Source organism: Microcaecilia unicolor, unplaced genomic scaffold, assembly GCF_901765095.1.
Source record: "Microcaecilia unicolor unplaced genomic scaffold, aMicUni1.1, whole genome shotgun sequence".
Taxonomy (NCBI): Eukaryota; Metazoa; Chordata; class Amphibia; order Gymnophiona; family Siphonopidae; genus Microcaecilia; species Microcaecilia unicolor.
This window is the reverse complement of record NW_021963071.1, coordinates 121,557-140,340: the sequence shown is the minus strand read 5'-3', so window position 1 is coordinate 140,340 and position 18,784 is coordinate 121,557. Positions and strand designations below refer to the sequence as shown.

The following is an 18,784-nucleotide window of genomic DNA, read 5'->3' as shown; positions in this document are numbered from 1 at the left end:
CAGCAGCTCCGCTCTTTCAGCATGGGACACTGTCAGACATCTTCCAGCTGTGGATTTGGTGCCATCAGATGGATAGAGCACAGGTTAGGCCACTGCAATGAATAGTAATAAAGGCAGCCTGGTCTGGTGTACAGAACCCCTCACTTACTTCTTGTCCGAGTACAATAGTGCATAGACTTCTCGATGCATCCCTTCCGGCCTCTTGAAGGTCAGGGTTTCTGCAGATTTCTTGGATTTTTTCTACGATAAAACAGAACCAGAACTGCTACAGGTGCTCATACATCTTCTATAGCGTTCACAAGAATTTTTATACAATTTCCAATCAGGGAACATAAGACTAACTTCTCTGGGAGGAAAACACGATTATCTAGTAATACAATAAACAAGTTGTAATTGTACAGTTACACGATTCCAGATCTCTACACAGGTTCTAAGTCTTTTTGTAACATCGACAGCTACAGCTTCATATGTGAACATGAAACATCCTATATTCCACCTAGTGTTTACCCCTAGGAAACAGCCAACCTTAAAGTAAACAGAGGGATGTTTTTCAGTCTGAGTTACGACAATAATAAACTGTATAGTCACATCTTAATGTTCAAATAACTCAATGGATAGAAATGAGAAATTCTAAATACAAAGCTATTTCTCTTGCTAGAAGAGACAGAAGTAACACCTGCATTTTGAAATTCAGCTATCAAAATATAGGAGAAAAACACATTAAAAACAAAGAAAATCACACCTCACTCCTCACATTACAATCCAGAAACAATTTGGTCCAGGAATTAACCTTATTTTTTTATTATACTCAATTTGATTCAATTCAGCACTTATTTACTATGACTTAAATAAATTCAAACTAATTCAAAAACAATTAGAAAGATGTGAAACAATTTGCTCAAAAATCAAAAATGTGCCAAACATGTCTGCCAAGCTAAGGGCACCCCTTTTCCAACACTGCATGTTGTTTTATACGCACTGTCCTCTCAAACTTCTAAAAAAAAGAAAAGAAAAACCCCCCACATAAGCCACTTATCTTGAAATGAATTGCCCTGAGCTGAGATGTTTCTCCAATAGCTTAAAAGGCAGCACTGCAATGACATATTGAAGACTGGAGGGTGGCCAATGTGACGCTGATTTTTAAAAAGGGTTCCTGGGGTGATCTGGGACATTACAGACTGAGAAGCCTGACATCGGTGCCGGGTAAAATAGTGGAAACTATTATAAAGAATAAAATTACAGAACACATAAATAAACCTGGTTTTATGAGACAGAGTCAGCATGGGTTCAGCCAAGGGAAGTCTTGCCTCACCAATTTGCTTCCTTTTCTCTGAAGGCATGAATAAACATGTGGATATAAAGGTGAACCGGTTGATGTAGTGAATCTAGATTTTCAGAAAGACTTTGACAAAGTCCCTCATGAGAGAGACTCCTGAGAAAATCAGAGTCATGGAATAGCTGGCAATTTTCTTCTGTGGATTAGGAATTGGTTATTGGACAGAAAACAGAGGGTTGGGTTAAATGGCCATTTTTCTCAATGGAGGAGGATGAATAGTGGAGTGCCGCAGGGATCTGTACTGGGACCAGTGATATTTAACATGTATAAATAATCTGGAAATCAGAATGAGTGAGGTGATTAAATCCAAGGTTGTTAAAACACATGCAGACTCTGAAAAACTGCAGGAAGACTGGAAGACTTGAGTATTCAAATGGAAGATGAAATTTAAATATGGACAAATGCAAAGTGATACACATTGGGAAGACTCATCTCAATCAGTTACCTGATGATAGGGTCCACCTTAGGAGTCAGCACTCGAGAAAAAGATCTAGGTGTCATTATAGACGCTGAAATCTTCTGCCCAGATTGTGGTGACAGCCAAAAAATTATTAGGAAAGAGATGAAAAATATGACCAAGAATATTATAATGCTTCTGTATCACTTCATGGTGCAATCTCATCTCGAGTACTGCATTCAATTCTGGTCACCACATCTCAAAAAAGATATAGTGGAATTAGAACAGGTTCAAAGAAGAGTGACCAAAATGATAAAGGTGATGGAATTGCTCCCATATGAGAAAAGGCTAAAGAGGTTAGGGCTCTTCAGCTGGGAAAACAGACAGCTGAGGGGGGATATGACTGAGGTTTATAAAATCCTGGTGGTGTAGAATGGGTAAAACGTTAATTAATTTTTCACTCTTTCAAAAAGTACAAAGACCAGGGGACACAATGAAATTACATGGAAATACTTTTAAAACGAACAGGAGGAAAGATTTTTTCACTCAAAGAATAGATAAGCTCTGGAACTCATTGCCGGAGGCTGTGGTAACGGCGGTTAGCAAACTGGGGTTTAAAAAAGGCTTGGACAAGTTTCTGGAGGAAAACGCCACAGTCTGTTATTAAGATGGACGTGGGGGAAGCCACTGCTTGCCCTGGGAATGGTAGAATGGAATGTTGCTACTTTTTGGGTTTCTGCCAGGTACTTGTGACCTGGATTGGCCACTGTTGGAAGCAGGATACTGGGCTAGATGGACCATTGGTTTGACCTAGCACGGCTATTCTCATGTTCATGCATGCTCTTTTTATAATCCCTATAATACAGTGTATTATCCTAGGTTTACTTATTAATTGGGATTTATTAACCACCTTTATGAAGAGATTCACCCAAGGCAGTGTACAGCAGGTGCAATTTAACATAAAATTTACGATTTTGTTAACAGCATAACAATATAAACGTGGCCAAATATAAACATAAATACAATAAATGAGATAAACTTGAGAACAGGAAATTAAAACCTAATAGGACCCCCATGAAATAATATCAAAAATACACACACTTAACAGCACTGAAATTCAAATAACAGAGATATCATATATCAGTATAATACTAATGAAACATCAACACAGCTTACCATGTAGCTGAGGGTCCAAGTGCAGAAATACAGACCGGGGGGGGGGGGGGGGGGGGGGGGGGGGAACGACAAGATGGGTGATACAGAATCAGTTGGGATGAACAGATGGGTGGCTAAACTCTAGGCAAGTTCTTTGTACAGTTAAACAAGATATATAGAACTGGTCTAAGTTACAGTGTGTGTAGCAAGCTACTCCAGATGCAGAGTGGTGTATAATCAGTCACCCTATATATTAAAAGCTTGGGAGAAGAGCCAGGCTTTCACCTGTTTCCTGAAGTACAGGAAGTCTTGAGTTATACCTAGCCTCCTGGTAGTAAATTCCAGAGATTGGGGGTACTCCTGAGAAGGCACTTGGGTTGTAAAAACCCAAGGGAACAGTACAGTTTAGGGGGTAAAGCACTTTTGTGCACGAAAGAGGAGCGGGACTTGGGTGTGATCGTATGTGATGATCTTTAGGTGGCCTTTTAGAAAAGGTGATGGCGAAAACTAGATGTTATTAGTAAAGCTCAGCAATTTTCAAACAAGCTGCAAAGTTGCAAAATATGTGGGTTGCAAAGAACAAATCATTAAGAAACTCCAAACGGCCCAAAACACAGCAGCCAGACTCATATTCGGAAAATCGAAATACGAAAGCGCCAAACCCCTAAGAGAAAAACTACACTGGCTCCCACTTAAAGAACGTATTGCGTTCAAAGTCTGCACCTTGGTCCACAAAATCGTTCACGGTGAAGCCCCGATCTACATGTCAGACCTCGTAGATCTGCCAACCAGGAACACAAAAAGGTCAGCACGCACATTTTTGAACCTCCATTACCCCAGTTGCAAAGAACTCAAATATAAATCAATCTATGCATCCAGCTTCTCCTACATAAGTGCGCAACTATGCAACGCACTGCCTAATGTCATAAAAACAATGCACGACCTACCAAACTTCCGAAAACTACGGAAAACCAACCTGTTGCATAAGGCATACCACAATGATTCATCCTAAATAACAGACAACGAAATATCAACAAAACTAAACAAAGACAAACACCGGACTACCTCACTAATTGGACACGCATAACGCATTATGCACCACCACCTTACTTCCCATACCAGAACTTTCTAAATTTGACTAACTACCCTATAATTTATCTTCTATGGTCTTTAATGCAATACCACCTTGTAATCTACTCTTTCATCAAAGAATTACAAAGCTATACCACTTTGTATCTTTCAAATCCGGAAATGGTGATCGCCACTACGCCATAATGTAAATTACTGTATCATCCATGACTACTAAGGTAATATCACTTTGTAATATACCCTATCATTTACATGCTATACCACTTTGCATTTCTCATATCCGGAAGTGGCACCACTACGGCATTATGTAAGCCACATTGAGCCTGCAAATAGGTGGGAAAATGTGGGATACAAATTCAACAAATAAATAAATAAATAATTTTATCACATGTATTTTTTAAATTAACTTTTGCAAGTGAGTGATTGGACATCCTCTTGCTATTGGGCTGGGATTCTCTTACCTTGTCCGAGTTTATAATATCCTTTTTACTGATTATTCCTGTGTTCTCAGAGTCTCCGCCTCCCAGCTCCAGGATATCCCGAACATCTGCACCGGTTGTCATGTTGCCCTCTGACAAGAAGCCAAAAGAAACAGTAAAATTTGTGCCACAGACTATCCCTTGTGGTGGAGGCTAATGCATCCTTCCAGTGATTAATGCTTCTGAGGCACCAGGGTAATTTTATAAAAGCAGACACCTCGAACTCATTCTGATGGCACAGAAATTCAAATGGGAGCGGAGGAGTAGCCTAATGGTTAGTGTGGTGGTCTAAGAACCTGGCGTACTGGGTTCGACTCCAAAAGCAGCTCCTTGTGACTGTGGGCCCCAGATACAAAATAAGTACCCGCATATAATATGTAAAACCCTTTGATTGTAACCACAGAAAGGAATCTTATCAAAATCCCACCCCCCACCCCTCAAATGAACACACGCACGAAAGATAGTGCAAATATGTGCATGTACAGGTGCAGAGCTGCCAAGTTACCCATTCCAAGAGGGAGACTTTTTGGCCGGTCAAAGCAGTGTAGCATTTGTACTCCATGATTCTATTCATTGAAAGCAGTGCTACAGGTCCCATAATGCACCAGGGTGAGGTTGGCAGAAATCCAGGACCGGCCAAACAGTCTCCCTTCTGGAATGGGTAGCAAGGCAGCTCTGCAGGTGTATTTTGTAAAGTATTTGCATTGTAACTCTGTCCTTGGGGAACTCAAACTACACCCCTGAGCACACGAGCGTGCAGTGCATGTAAAAAAACACACACGATCTTTTGGCACCAGGGGCGTAGCTGCTATGGGGCCACGGGGGCTTGGGCCCCCGAGGATTTGGCCCTGGACCCCCCTGCCGGCGACCCTCTCAACCCCCCCCCCTCCCGCCGCCAACCTGCTGCCTGCTACCTTTGCTGACGGGGGACCCCCAACCCCCGCCAGCCAAAGTCTTCTTCCTTTGTTTGGTTTCTGCCTCTGACGTCAGACTCACAGAAACAGAACGAAGCCCTGCAGATTGCAAGGCTTTGTTCTGTTTCTGAGTCTGACGTCCTGCACGTTGTATGTGCAGGACGTCAGAAACCGAAGGAAGAAGACTTCGGCTGGCGGGGGTTGGAGTCCCCCGCCAGCAAAGGTAAGCGATGGCAGGTGGGGGGGGGGGGGGTCGAGAGGGTCATCGGCAAGGGGGGGGTCAAAGTTTTTGGAGGTGTTGGCAATGGCTGGCTGGTGGGGAGTCGGCGGTGGCGGCGCCGGGGGGGGGGGAGGCTAAAATGTGCCCCCTCACCTCGGCTCTGGACCCCCCCTACTGTTGAAGTCTGGCTACGCCCCTGTTTGGCACACATCAAACATATAAATGGCAAGTGACCGACTCACCTGGAAATGCGCAGTAGAGACTTCCCTCTCTGTCCTGCCCTCGCGTCAAGACGTGATGACGTCAGAGGGCGGAACAGAGAGGGAAACGGAGTTGGATGGCAGACGTGGCCTGCCGCTGGAGCCTGGAAAGTTGAAACGAACCAACATCGCCGGCGCACCAACCTCCACCACCCCCCATCCCCGATGTCGTCGTCGCTGCTCCCGCCCCCCTCCATATCGGGCCCCCTGCACTGACGTGACAGTGCCTCTCACCTCCGTGTGGAAGTGCTGCAGGCAGCAGCAGAGCGATCTGCTGCTGCCTGCAGCGCTTTCACACGGAGGTGAGAGGCGCTCTCATGTCAGTGGTGGGGGCCCGGCACGGAGGGGGGCGGGAGCAGCGGCGAGGAGGGTAGCTGGACATGGGGGGAGAAAGGAGAGTTGCTGGGCATGGGGGGAGGGCAGGGGAGAGGAGGCCAAAGGAATGAGGAGGGTTGTTGGACATGGGCAGTGTTGCCAGGTGGGCGGTTTTACCGCCCAATTGGGCGGTTTTCCGAGACCCGCCGCAGGAAATTTTTGCCCGCGAAGGGTTGCGGTTTTTTGGGCTTGTTTTGGGTCTTTTGGGCGGTTTTTTAAGCGGTTTTTCGGCCGCGGGGGGTGGGGTTAGTGACCTTTTGGGCAGGGATAGTGACGTTCTGGGCGGGGCCGATGGCGGGGGTGATGATGGCGGGGTTTGACTTTGGGCGGGTTTTGGGCTCGTTTGGGTGGGAAAAAATTTTTCCACCTGGCAACCCTGGTTGGTGGGGGGGGGGGGGGGGGGGAGGTCAGGGGACACAGGAGGGCTGCTGGACATGGATGGAGGTGAGAATTATTACATTTTGCAAAGCACAAATCTTAAGGGCTTCTACTTTTTAGGAGCAGATACAGCTGCAAATGTTGAAAAAGGCCTTTTGTGATGTGGACCAGCCTCTGCTTAGATAAAAAAAAAACCCCTTTGTAACGTTACCTCCAAGAGACTATTTTGGACCCCTCCTCCCCCCCCCGGCAAACTCATACCTGAGGTCGCCCACCCACCACAATGCCACAACTTCCCTTCTGTCCGTCTCCTATGACACAACTGCTGCTCTCTCCCTGAGGCGTCCCGCCACCCGACTGGCCGTACCGGAAACAGGAAGTTGCGTCAGGAGGCGGCATTGAGGTCAGAAAGCTGAAGCCACTTGGGTGATCTCGCGTTCCCGCTTCCCCGCGCAGCCGTCATCCTCATCCACTCAAACTAAGCTTTATTGTTGGCAACATTTTTTAGTTGATTTCACTTATATTTTCCGACATTCGTACGGATGTAGATACACAGGCAGTAATTGTTTCATCGCTTAGAGTAGTAGTTTAGCTTTAAATTGTAAATCCTTGTGTCATTTAGAGGGGCTGCTTATAGGGGTAACATAGTAACATAGTAGATGACAGCAGAAAATGACCTACACGGTCCATCCAGTCTGCCCAAGATAAACTCATATGTGTATACCTTACCTTGAATTTGTACCTGCCCTTTTCAGGGCACAAATTCCACGTTGTGAGTGAAGAAATATTTTCTACAGTTTGTTTTCAATTTACTACTCAGTAGTTTTGTTATGATCCCCTAGGCGGCGGCCTTGTATTTTTGGAAATAGTAAATACGCAGTTCATCATGTCTACTCATTCCTCTCCACTCATTATTTCATAGACCTCTATCATACCTCCCTTCAGCTGTCTCTTTTCCAAGGTGAAGAGCCCTAGCCTCTTTATCCTTTTTCTTCTTAGGGAAGTCTGTCATCCTGTTTGCCATTTTTGTCACTCTTGTCTTCTCTATACCTTTTCTACTTCCGTTATATTTTTTTTTTAGGTACGGTGACCAGAATTGCACTCAGTATTCAAGGTGCAGTCGCACAATGGAGTGATACAAAGGCATCCTAATATTCTAATTTTTGTTTTTCATTCCTAATAGCTTAACAGACAAAGGGGGGGGGGGGGGGGGAAAGAAACTGGGAGACATTTTGGAACTGGGAATGAGGTTGAGCATGGGGGAGATATGCTGGATAAGAAGACAGGATGAAAGTGGAAGAGTGAACAGGGAGACATTGGGAATCCTGGACATACAAGGAATAGATATTACAGTTTTCTTGAAGTCTTGCATAGGGGGCGGGGTGGGGCGGGGAAGAGGTGTGTCAGGGGGCGGGGTATGTGTCCTCTTTTTTCTTAGGGCAAATATGGTAACCCTACACAGATCGTACAAGTCTGCCCAGCAGTATTTCCCGCCTCCCAACCATCAGTCCCGCCTCCCATCACCGGCTCTGGCACAGACGGTATAAGTCTGCCCTCCACTATCCTCGCCTCCCAACCACCAACCTCTCTTCCCCCACCTGCTCCGCCACTCAATTTTGACTAAGCTTCTGAGGATCCATTCCTACTGCACAGGATTCCTTTATGCACATCCCACGCATGTTTGAATTCCGTTACCGTTTTCATCTCCACCACCTCCCGCGGGAGGGCATTCCAAGCATCCACCACCCTCTCCGTGAAAAAATACTTCCTGACATCTTTCCTGAGTCTGCCCCCCTTCAATCTCATTTCATGTCCTCTCGTTCTACCATCTTCCCATCTCCGGAAAAGGTTCATTTGCGGATTAATACCTTTCAAGTATTTGAACGTCTGTATCATATCACCCCTGTTCCTCCTTTCCTCCAGGGTATACATGTTCAGGTCAGCAAGTCTCTGCTCATACGTCTTGGAACGCAAATCCCATACCATTCTCGTAGCTTTTCTTTGCACCGCTTCAATTCTTTTTACACCCTTAACAAGATACGGCCTCCAAAACTGAACACAATACTCCAGGTGGGGCCTCACCAACGACTTGTACAGGGGCATCAACACTTCCTTTCTTCTGCTGATCACACCTCTCTCTATACAGCCTAGCAACCTTCTCGCTACAGCCACCGCCTTGTCACACTGTTTCGTCGCCTTCAGATCCTCGGATACTATCACCCCAAGATCCCTCTCCCCCTCAGTACCTATCAGACTCTCACCGCCTAACACATAAGTCTCTCGTGGGTTTCTACTCCCTAAATGCATCACTTTGCATTTCTTCGCATTGAATTTTAATTGCCAAACCTTAGACCATTCTTCTAGCTTCCTCAGATCCCTTTTCATGCTTTCCACTCCCTCCCGGGTGTCCACTGTTGCAAATCTTAGTATCATCCGCAAATAGGCAAACCTTACTTTCTAACCCTTCGGCAATATCACTCACAAATATATTGAACAGAATCGACCCCAGCACCGATCCCTGAGGCACTCCACCAGTGACGTAGCTACGTGGGGCCTGAGGGGGCCTGGGCCCCCGTAGATTTCAGTGGGGACCCCCCTCCCGGCGAACCCGCCCCCGCCACCGCCTACCTTCTGTTTTGCTGGCGGGGGACCCCACTCCCTGCCAGCCAACGTCCTCTCCCGTAGAACACAGCGGCACTGGCAGAGAAAAGTCTTCTTCCTTGCATGCTGACGTCCTGCACGTTGTACGTGCAGGACGTCAGACTCAGAGAACTGTTCTCTGAGTCTGATGTCCTGCATGTACAATGTGCAGGATATCAGCATGCAAGGAAGAAGACTTTTCTCTGCCATACAGTGCCGCTGCGTTCTACAGGAGAGGACGTCGGCTGGCGGGGAGTGGGGTCCCCGCCAGCAAAACGGAAGGTAGGCGGCGGCGAGGGCGGGTTCGCGGCGGGAGGGGGGTCGGCAGAGACGGGGGGGGCGACAATGGCGGCGGGAGGGGGCGGCGGCAGGGGGGGCTAAAATGTGCCCCCTCCCTGCGAGCTATGGACCCTCCTCCCACGCAAGTCTGGCTACGCCCCTGCACTCCACTACTCACCTTTCCTTCCTCCGAGCGAACTCCATTTACCACCACCCTCTGTCGTCTGTCCGTCAACCAGTTCCTAATCCAGTTCACCACTTCGGGACCTATCTTCAGCCCATCTAGTTTATTTAAGAGCCTCCTGTGGGGAACCGTGTCAAAAGCTTTGCTAAAATCTAAGTAGATTACGTCTATAGCACGTCGATGATTCAATTCTCCAGTTACCCAATCAAAGAATTCAATGAGATTAGTTTGGCACGATTTCCCTCTGGTAAAACCATGTTGTCTCGGATCTTGCAACTTGTTGGCTTCTAGGAAAGTCCCAAAGTGTCAGCTAACTACTGTTGTTAAGGCAATTCTCTGGATGGGACCAGAATTGGTACAGTCTGGTCAAAGAATTTTCAAATGATTTAACATTCAAAATTGCCCTAGAATATTCCTGTACAGATGTTTTTTCATCTAGTAAAAGGTCACCAAAACAGACATTATGTTATGAGAATCAGGTGCTTAACAATCAGATTTACTATTTATAAGTACAATTTAACCCCCCCCCCCCCAACACACACACAAACATTAATTTGTACCCCACGCTTTCCCACTCATGGCAGGCTCAATGTGGCTTACATATTGTATACAGGTACTTATTTGTACCTGGGGCAATGGAGGGTTAAGTGGCTTGCCCAGAGTCACAAGGAGCTGCAGTGGGAATTGAACCCAGTTCCCCAGAATCAGAGTCCACCACCCTAACCACTAGGCCACTCCTCCACTGTTGCTACTATTTGAGATTCTACATGGAATGTTGCTATTCCACTAGCAACATTCCATGTAGAAGTCGGCCCTTCCAGATCACCAATGTGGCCGCACAGGCTTCTGCTTCTGTGAGTCTGACGTCCTGCACACACGTGCAGGACGTCAGACTCACAGAAACAGAAGCCTGCGCAGCCTTCTACATGGAATGTTGCTAGTGGAATAGCAACATTCCATGTAGAATCTCCAATAGTATCTATTTTATTTTTGTTACATTACATTACATTAGCAGAGTTTAAAAAGGGGTTGGACGGTTTCCTAAAGGACAAGTCCATAAACCGCTACTAAACGGACTTGGAAAAATCCAAAATTCCAGGAATAACATGCATAGAATGTTTGTACGTTTGGGAAGCTTGCCAGGTGCCCTTGGCCTGGATTGGCCGCTGTCGTGGACAGGATGCTGGGCTCGATGGACCCTTCCTTGGTCTTTTCCCAGTATGGCATTACTTATGTACTTATGTACCCTGCGCTTTCCCACTCATGGCAGGCTCAATGTGGCTTACATGGGGCAATGGAGGGTTAAGTGATGCCCAAATCTTAACATTTAAGTCAACCTTAGAGATGGTCATCCCTGGGTTTCAGCGATAATGGAAACCGAGGACGCCCATCTCAGAAACAACCAAATGCAAGCCTTTTGGTCATGGGAGGAGCCAGCATTCATAGTGCACTGGTCCCCCTCACATGCCAGGACAACAACCGAGCACCCTAGGGGCACTACAGTGGACTTTAGAAAAAGCTCCCAGGTGTATAGCTCCCTTACCTTGGGTGCTGAGCCCCCAAAAACCCACTCCCCACAACTGTACAACACTACCATAGCCCTAAGGGGTGAAAGGGGGCACCTACATGTGGGTACAGTGGGTTTCTGGTAGGTTTTGAAGAGTTCACATTTAGCACCACAAGTGTAACAGGTAGGGGAGGATGGGCCTGGGTCCGCCTGCCTGAAGTGCACTGCACCCACTAAAACTGCTCCAGGGACCTGCATACTGCTGTCAGGGAGCTGGGTATGACATTTGAGGCTGGGATAAAGGCTGGCAAAAAATATTTTTAAAGTTTTTTTTAGGGTGGGAGTGGGTTAGTGACCACTGGGGGAGTAAGGGGAGGTCATCCCCAATTCCCTCCAGTGGTCATCTGGTCAGTTCAGGCACCTTTTTGAGGCTTGGTCGCAAGAAAAAATGGACCAAATAAAGTCAGCTCATCAGGGACGCCCTTCTTTTTTCCATTATCGGCCGAAGGCGCCCATGTGTTAAGCACGCCCCAGTTCCGCCTTCGCTATGCTTCCGAAACGCTCCCATGAACTTTGGTCGTCCTCGCGACGGAAAGCAGTTGAGGACGCCTAAAATCGGCTTTCGATTATGCCGATTTGGGCGACCCTGGGAGAAGGGCGCCCATCTCCTGATTTGTGTCGAAAGATGGGCGCCCTTCTCTTTCGAAAATAAGCCTGATAATCTACTACTTACAATGTCAACACAATACGTAATAGCACATTTAAATTCACAGTGTAGAGTATAAGCAAACATAGAACATATAGATTGGTAAAGTAAGAGGAGTTAGAAATTAAGGGGACTAATTTAAAGAAAGGTGCACATGAGGTCAGAGAGATGGTTAAATATTATCTCAGCTAGGGTAGGAGCCCCCAGCCCCTTTTACTGAGCCCCCTTCTCCTATCTGCCCAGCACTGCAGAGAAGGGAGCTCCTTTCTTAGGTCAATCCACTGGCACCATGCAGGAATTAAAACTAGAGAACAGATACTTCCTGTACTATTATTGCTGGGTTAGCGCAGCTCTAAAAATTCAAGCCAGTTTTTCCTAGCACGGGAAATGGTACACGCTGGGGCTGGTATTACCGCTGGCACCCATGTTGGGCTGACGTAGCTCCAGATTAGCATGCCATAAGCCCACAGGCTTACTGCCACTTTGTAAAAGGGCCCCTTAGGGTCTGATATTCAATGGCACACCAAGATTTCTCGAGTGCACTATACTCCTGTCTGCATAAATGATTGTAGCACTATCTATTTGTATAGACGTCTCTGCAGAACTAATATAACCTACTTTCTGGAATATATTTATGTCTGTGCGTATATATGGATCAATTGTGTAGGTACCATTACAGTTTTCTGAACTGGACATTGTTCACCACCTCTGGGCAGCTTCTTCTGCTGGTTCCTGCCGGTATTTGATTGATGTTTGGCTGCAGAGGTCTGGGGTGGAAGTTGTTTTTTACTGTTGAACTTTTTGTTTGCTGTTACCCATTGTTTTATTCATGCTGTGTATGTTGTTGTTCACAAATGAAAATAAACATTACAAAAGTACTGCATCCCGATCCCTTTGTATACTACTACTACTAACTTATCATTTGTAAAGTGCTACTAGATGTTCGCAGCGCTGTGCACTGAACATGTAAGAGACAGTCCCTGCTCGACAGATCAAGACAGGACAAATAAGGGATAAAGACAAAGAGTAGCAACATTGTGTGCAAAATCTCAAAGAGTAGCAAGATTCCGGAATCCAAAAAGTAGCAACATTCCATGCAGAATCTCAAAGATTAGCAACATTCTGTGCACAATCTCAAAGAGTAGCAAGATTCCAGAATCCCAAGGAGTAGCAACATTCCATACAGAATCTCAAAGATTAGCAACATTCTGTGCAGAATCCCAAAGAGTAGCAACATTCTGGAATCCCAAAGGCTACTACTACTACTTATCATTTCTATAGTGCTACTAGACATATGCAGCACTGTACACTGGACATGAAGAGACAGTCCCCGCTCAATAGAGCTTAATCTAATCGAGACAAACAGGACAAATAAGGGATAAGGACAAAGAGTAGTGACATTCTGTGCAGAATCCCAAAGAGTAGCAAGATTCCGGAATCCCAAAGAGTTTTACTAGTACTACTACTTATTATTTCTAGCGCTACTAGACATATGCAGCGCTGTACACTAAACATGTCAGAGACAGTCCCTGCTTGACAGAGCTTACAATCTAATCAAGACAGACAAACAAGACAAATAAGGGATTAAGAAATTGCTTATGGTGGGAATGATTAAAACAGCCATAGGTACTGAACAAGTTAGTAGGAGTTAGGACTTAAAAGCAGTCTCAAAAAGGTGGGCTTTTAACTTAGATTTGAAGATGGCCAGAGACAGAGCTTCATATACTGCCTCTGGAAGTCTATTCCAGGCACATTGGTGGTGCAGCAGGAACTGAGTCTAGAGTTGGCAGTGGAGGAGAAGGGCATGGATAAGAGAGATTTACCTAATGCATGAAGTTCCTGGGAAGGAGTGTAGGGAGAGATAGGAATGGAGAGGTGAGCTGCAGAGTGAATGTACTTGTAAGCCAATAAGAGGAATTTGAGCTCTATGTGGAAAAGGAAAGGGAGCCAATGAACTGACCTGAGGAGCGGGCTAATGTGAACGTAATGACACTGGTGGAATATAAGTTGTGCAGCAGAATTTTGAATGGATTGAAGGGGAGAGAGATGGCGGCAAGGCCTTAGGAAACTGGAAGACTGGGCGTCCAAATGGCAGATGAAATTTAATGTGGGCAAATGCAAAGAAAGTGATGCACATTGGAAAGAATAATCCGAATCATAGTTATCTGATGCTGGGGTTCACCTTAGGGGTCAGCACTCGAGAAAAATATCTAGGTGTCATTGTAGACAATACAATGAAATCTTCTTCCCGTTGTGCAGTGACAGCCAAAAAAGCGAATGCTAGGAATTATTAGGAAAGGGATGCAAAATAAGACCAAGAATATTATAATGCCTCTGTATTGTTCCATGGTGCGACCTTACCTTGAGTATTGTATTTAATTCTGGTCACTGTATCTCGAAAGAGATATAGAGGAATTAAAAAAGATTTAACGAAGAGCGACCAACATGATAGAGGGGATGGAACTCCTCCCGTATGAGGAAAGGCTAAAGAGGTTAGGGCTCTTCAGCTTGGAAAAGAGACGGCTGAGGGGGGATATAATTGAGGTCTACAAAGTCCTGAGTGGAGTAGAAAGGGGAGAATCAATTTTTCACTTTTTCAAAAAGTACAAAGACCAGGGGACACTCAATAAAATTACACGGAAATAATTTTAAAACAAATAGGAGGAAATATTTTTTTCACTCAACAAACAGTTAAGCTGTGGAACGCCTTGCCAGAGGATGTGGTAACAGCGGTTAGCATATCTGGGTTTAAAAAAGGTTTGGAAAAGTTCCTGGAGAAAAGTCCATAGTCTGCTATTGAGAAAGACATGGGGGAAGTCACTGCTTGCCCTGGGATTGGTAGCGTGGAATGTTGCTACTATATGGGTTTCATCCAGATACTTGTTAGAGAGGGTAAAATTCACAATGGAGGGCAGGTGCGTCCTATTTATTTATTTTTAAAACGTATATTCTGCACTCTCCTACAACTCTAGGTGGATCAGAACATCACATACATAAAAAAATAAACTAAGGGCCCCTTTACGAAGCTGCAGTAAAAGGGGGCCCGTGGTGGCGTCAGCCTGCGAGTCATTTAACCCTCCATTGCCCCTGGTACAAAATAAGTACCTGAATATATGTAAACCACTTTGAATGTAGTTGCAAAAACCTCAGAAAGACGGTATATCAAGTCCCAGTTCCCTTTCCCTATTTGAGATTCTACATGGAATGTTGCTACTATTGGAGATTCTACATGGAATGTTGAAACTATTTGTAGATTCTACATGGAATGTTGCTATTGTTGGAGATTCTACATGGAATGTTGCTACTATTGGAGATTCTAGATGGAATGTTGCTACTACTGGAGATTCTAGATGGAATGTTGCTACTATTTGAGATTCTACATGGAATGTTGCTACTATTGAGATTCTGTTGCTACTATTTGAGATTCTACGTGGAATGTTGCTACTATTTGAGATTCTACATGGAATGTTGCTACTACTAGAGATTCTAGATGAAATGTTGCTACTATTGAGATTCTGTTGCTACTATTTGAGATTCTACGTGGAATGTTGCTACTACTGGAGATTCTAGATGGAATGTTGCTACTATTGAGATTCTGTTGCTACTATTTGAGATTCTACATGGAATGTTGAAATTATTTGTAGATTCTACATGGAATGTTGCTATTGTTGGAGATTCTACATGGAATGTTGCTACTATTGGAGATTCTACATGGAATGTTGCTAGTGGAGGAGTAGCCTAATGGTTAGTACAGTGGATTTTGATCCTGGGGACCTGGGCTTGATTCCCATTGCAGCTCCTTGTGACTCTGGGCAAGTCATTTAACCCTCCATTTGCCCCTGGTACAAAATAAGTACCTGAATATATGTAAACCGCTTTGAATGTAATTGAAAAAACCTCAGAAAGGTGTATATCAAGTGCCATTTCCCTTTCCCCCCTTCTTATAGTTTAATGGGAGATCTGTGAGAAGCAAGTTGCAGTAATCTAAGTGTGAGGTATACCCTGATATAGAAACATGACGGCAGATAAGGGCCACGTGGCCCATCCACTCTGCCCATCCTCAGTAACCACTAACTCCTCCTTTTCTTAAGGGATCCCACATGCCTGTTCCACACTTTCTTAAACTCTGACACATACCCTGTCTCCATGACATCCACCAGGAGGCCATTCCACGCATCCACCACCCTTTCTGTGAAAGAGTATTTTCTTAGGTTACTCCTGAGCCTATTTCCTCTAACTTCATCGCATGCCCCCTCATTCCAGAGTTTTTCTTCATTTGAAAAAGGCTCACCTCCTGTTTATTATCGTTTATCGTTTATTTATTTACTAGACCGTCACTTATTACAAAGGTAAATCAGAACAGTTTACAATATAAAATAACATTAAAATGACATTAAAACAATAAATAAACATACTCTGAAATCCATTTATGATAGAAAAGCACTGCAAAAAATCAACACACATACAGATTTCACAAGCTATAATCATAAAAACATTGATAAAAATCAAAAAACTAAAAGTTTTTTTTCCTTTATTTCTATTTTAAGCGTTATTTTTCAAATGACTCCCGAAAGAAATGTGTTTTTAGAGCTTTACAAAAATGAGTATAAGAATCTTCAAGCCTAAGTTCTTTAGGAAGACAATTCCAAAGTGAGGGAGCTAAGAAAAAAAAACCCAAAACTGAGATATTTACACATCTCTATCATATCCCCTCTCTCCCGTCTCGTCCCTATATGACCCCTTACCGATTTTGTAGCCACCCTCTGGACCGACTCCATCCTGTTTATATCTTTATTTAGGTGCGGTCTCCAGAATTGAACACAGTACTCTAAATGGGGCCTCACCAGAGACTAATACAAGGGCACTATCACCTCTTTTTTTTCTGCTGGACATACCTCTCCTTATGCAGCCAAGCATTCTTATGGCTTTGACCGTTGCTTTTTCTACCTGCTTGGAGATCTTAAGATCATCAGACACAATCACTCCCAAGTTCCAGTCTTCTTTCATACACAGAAACACTTCACCCCCTGTACTGTACCGTTCCCATGGGATTTTGTGACCCGAGTGCATGACCCTGCATTTCTTAGAATTAAATCTTAGTTGTCAATTTTTGGACCATTTTTTTCAAGCTTCACTAGATCCTTCTTCATGCCATCCACACCCTCAGGGGTATCCACCCTATTACAGAGTTTGGTGTCATCCGCAAAGAGACAAACCTTACCAGACAGCCCTTCCGCAATATCACTCGCAAAGAGGTTAGGAAGAGCTGGCCCGAGGACCGATCCCTGTGGTACACCATTGATAACTTCCCTTTCCTTAGAGCAAGCTCCATTTACCACTACCCTCTGTCTCCTTTCAGTTAACCAATTTTTAACCCAGTCAGTAACTTTAGGTCCCATACCGATGGCACTCAGTTTATTTATCAGTCACCTGTGTGAAACTATGTCAAAAATATGAACTGAAAATTTAGTGTGAGCAGGACACTAAATCCAAGCGTTATTGCTGGGTGGAGAGAGGAGTATATAGAAAGATGCACTCATACGATGCAATCTCATAATTCTTTTCATAAAGTACGATAGTTTAATGGAGTAGGTTGCTTCTTTTTACAGCAGATGGCACTCCTGCATTCCAATTGTGGCTGCATTATTTCTGATTTGCTTATTTCTCATCTGATGAAGAAGGGTTTACCTTGGAAAGCTAATCAAAACATGTATTGCTAGTCCAATAAAAAAGGCATCTTATTTTCTTTTCTATGTTTTATTTCTATTGATGATCTGATTTGAGAAAATGTGAATTCTGGAGCTGAGAAGAATATCTGTTCATCAGTAGAGTCTCTAGACAGATTTGGGTTTTTTTTTTTTTTTTGGGGGGGGGGGGAGCAACAAGGATGCAAGCCAGGTATGCGGGGGGGGGGGGGGTGGGGGGAGGGGGGAAGAGGGCCAAGCCAAAGTGACATTTACATACCTCATAATTATCCCTCTACATATAAGCTATAAAAGACACTTTCCATTACATAGCTTCCAGAATCGGTGGGATAGTTGTGTCCATGAACCAGCAGGTGGAGATAGAGAACTGAAAACAAAACTGAGACATATCTCTCTTGACATCCAGTCCAGCTCCTCAATCTTTTCTATCTCTGGGTAGTTAAATTGCCCTTTTGGGGCAAGTGACTATTTGGAGAAGATCTCAGTAACTTGGTGAAAGAACTGGGGGGAAACTAAGCCTCAGCGGTTGCTGGAGGACAAGCCAAAGGCCTCTGTCCATCCATTTTCAGGGGGCTCTCGATCTCGAGACAGCAGATGGTACCAGCCTGGTCATTATCAATGTGGTCAGAAGTCCTGCTTTCAGAAGTAGTCTAATGGGTAGTGCAGTGGCCTGAGAACCAGGGGAAGTGGGTTTGATTCTCAGTGCAGCTCCTTGTGACTCTGGGCACTTGTCACTTAACACTCCATTGCCCCAGCTACAAAATAAGAACCTGTATATAATATGTAAACCACTTTGATTGTAACCACAGAAAGGCAGTATATCAAATCACATCCCTTCCATTTCGTGTGGACAGCAAGTCCTCCGCTCAGTCAGCTAGGGTTCCCAATGCCTCCCGAGCTTTGCAATGCATGAGGCTGGTCCACTCTTCTCTTCTTCCAGTGAGAGGATGTTTTCAGGAGTTTTGGGAGGAATGGGCCAAAATCACATCAGACTAGTGGGTTCTGGATATTCTTACAGAAGGTTACAAGTTGGAGTTCCCTTGCCTGGTTTCTCCTCTCTTCTTGCAGTCTCCTTGTCGAAAGGGAACCAAGGTGGTTGAGATTCAGGGTATCATAGATTCCTTGCTGGCACTCTCGAACATTATTCCAGTTCTTCAGGC

At 44.8% G+C, this 18,784-nt stretch overlaps 1 protein-coding gene across 2 annotated transcripts in view; it reads right to left on the bottom strand.

Moving 5' to 3' along the window:
* Positions 1-6,960, bottom strand: part of DMAP1 (DNA methyltransferase 1 associated protein 1) — a 69,227-nt gene extending 62,267 nt beyond the window's left edge. Inside the window, exons 1-3 of one of the 2 annotated variants that reach the window (XM_030188725.1) lie at positions 6,865-6,960; positions 4,439-4,548; positions 149-240 (exon numbers count right to left, since the gene is read on the bottom strand). In XM_030188725.1, coding sequence (XP_030044585.1) covers positions 149-240; positions 4,439-4,540 — 194 coding nt within the window. In that variant the 5' untranslated portion in view covers positions 4,541-4,548; positions 6,865-6,960. Of the gene's footprint in view, positions 1-148; positions 241-4,438; positions 4,549-5,832; positions 5,861-6,864 lie in introns of those variants that run through there. The other variant, XM_030188726.1, reaches the window with a different exon arrangement.
* Positions 6,961-18,784: the final 11,824 nt, after the last annotated feature.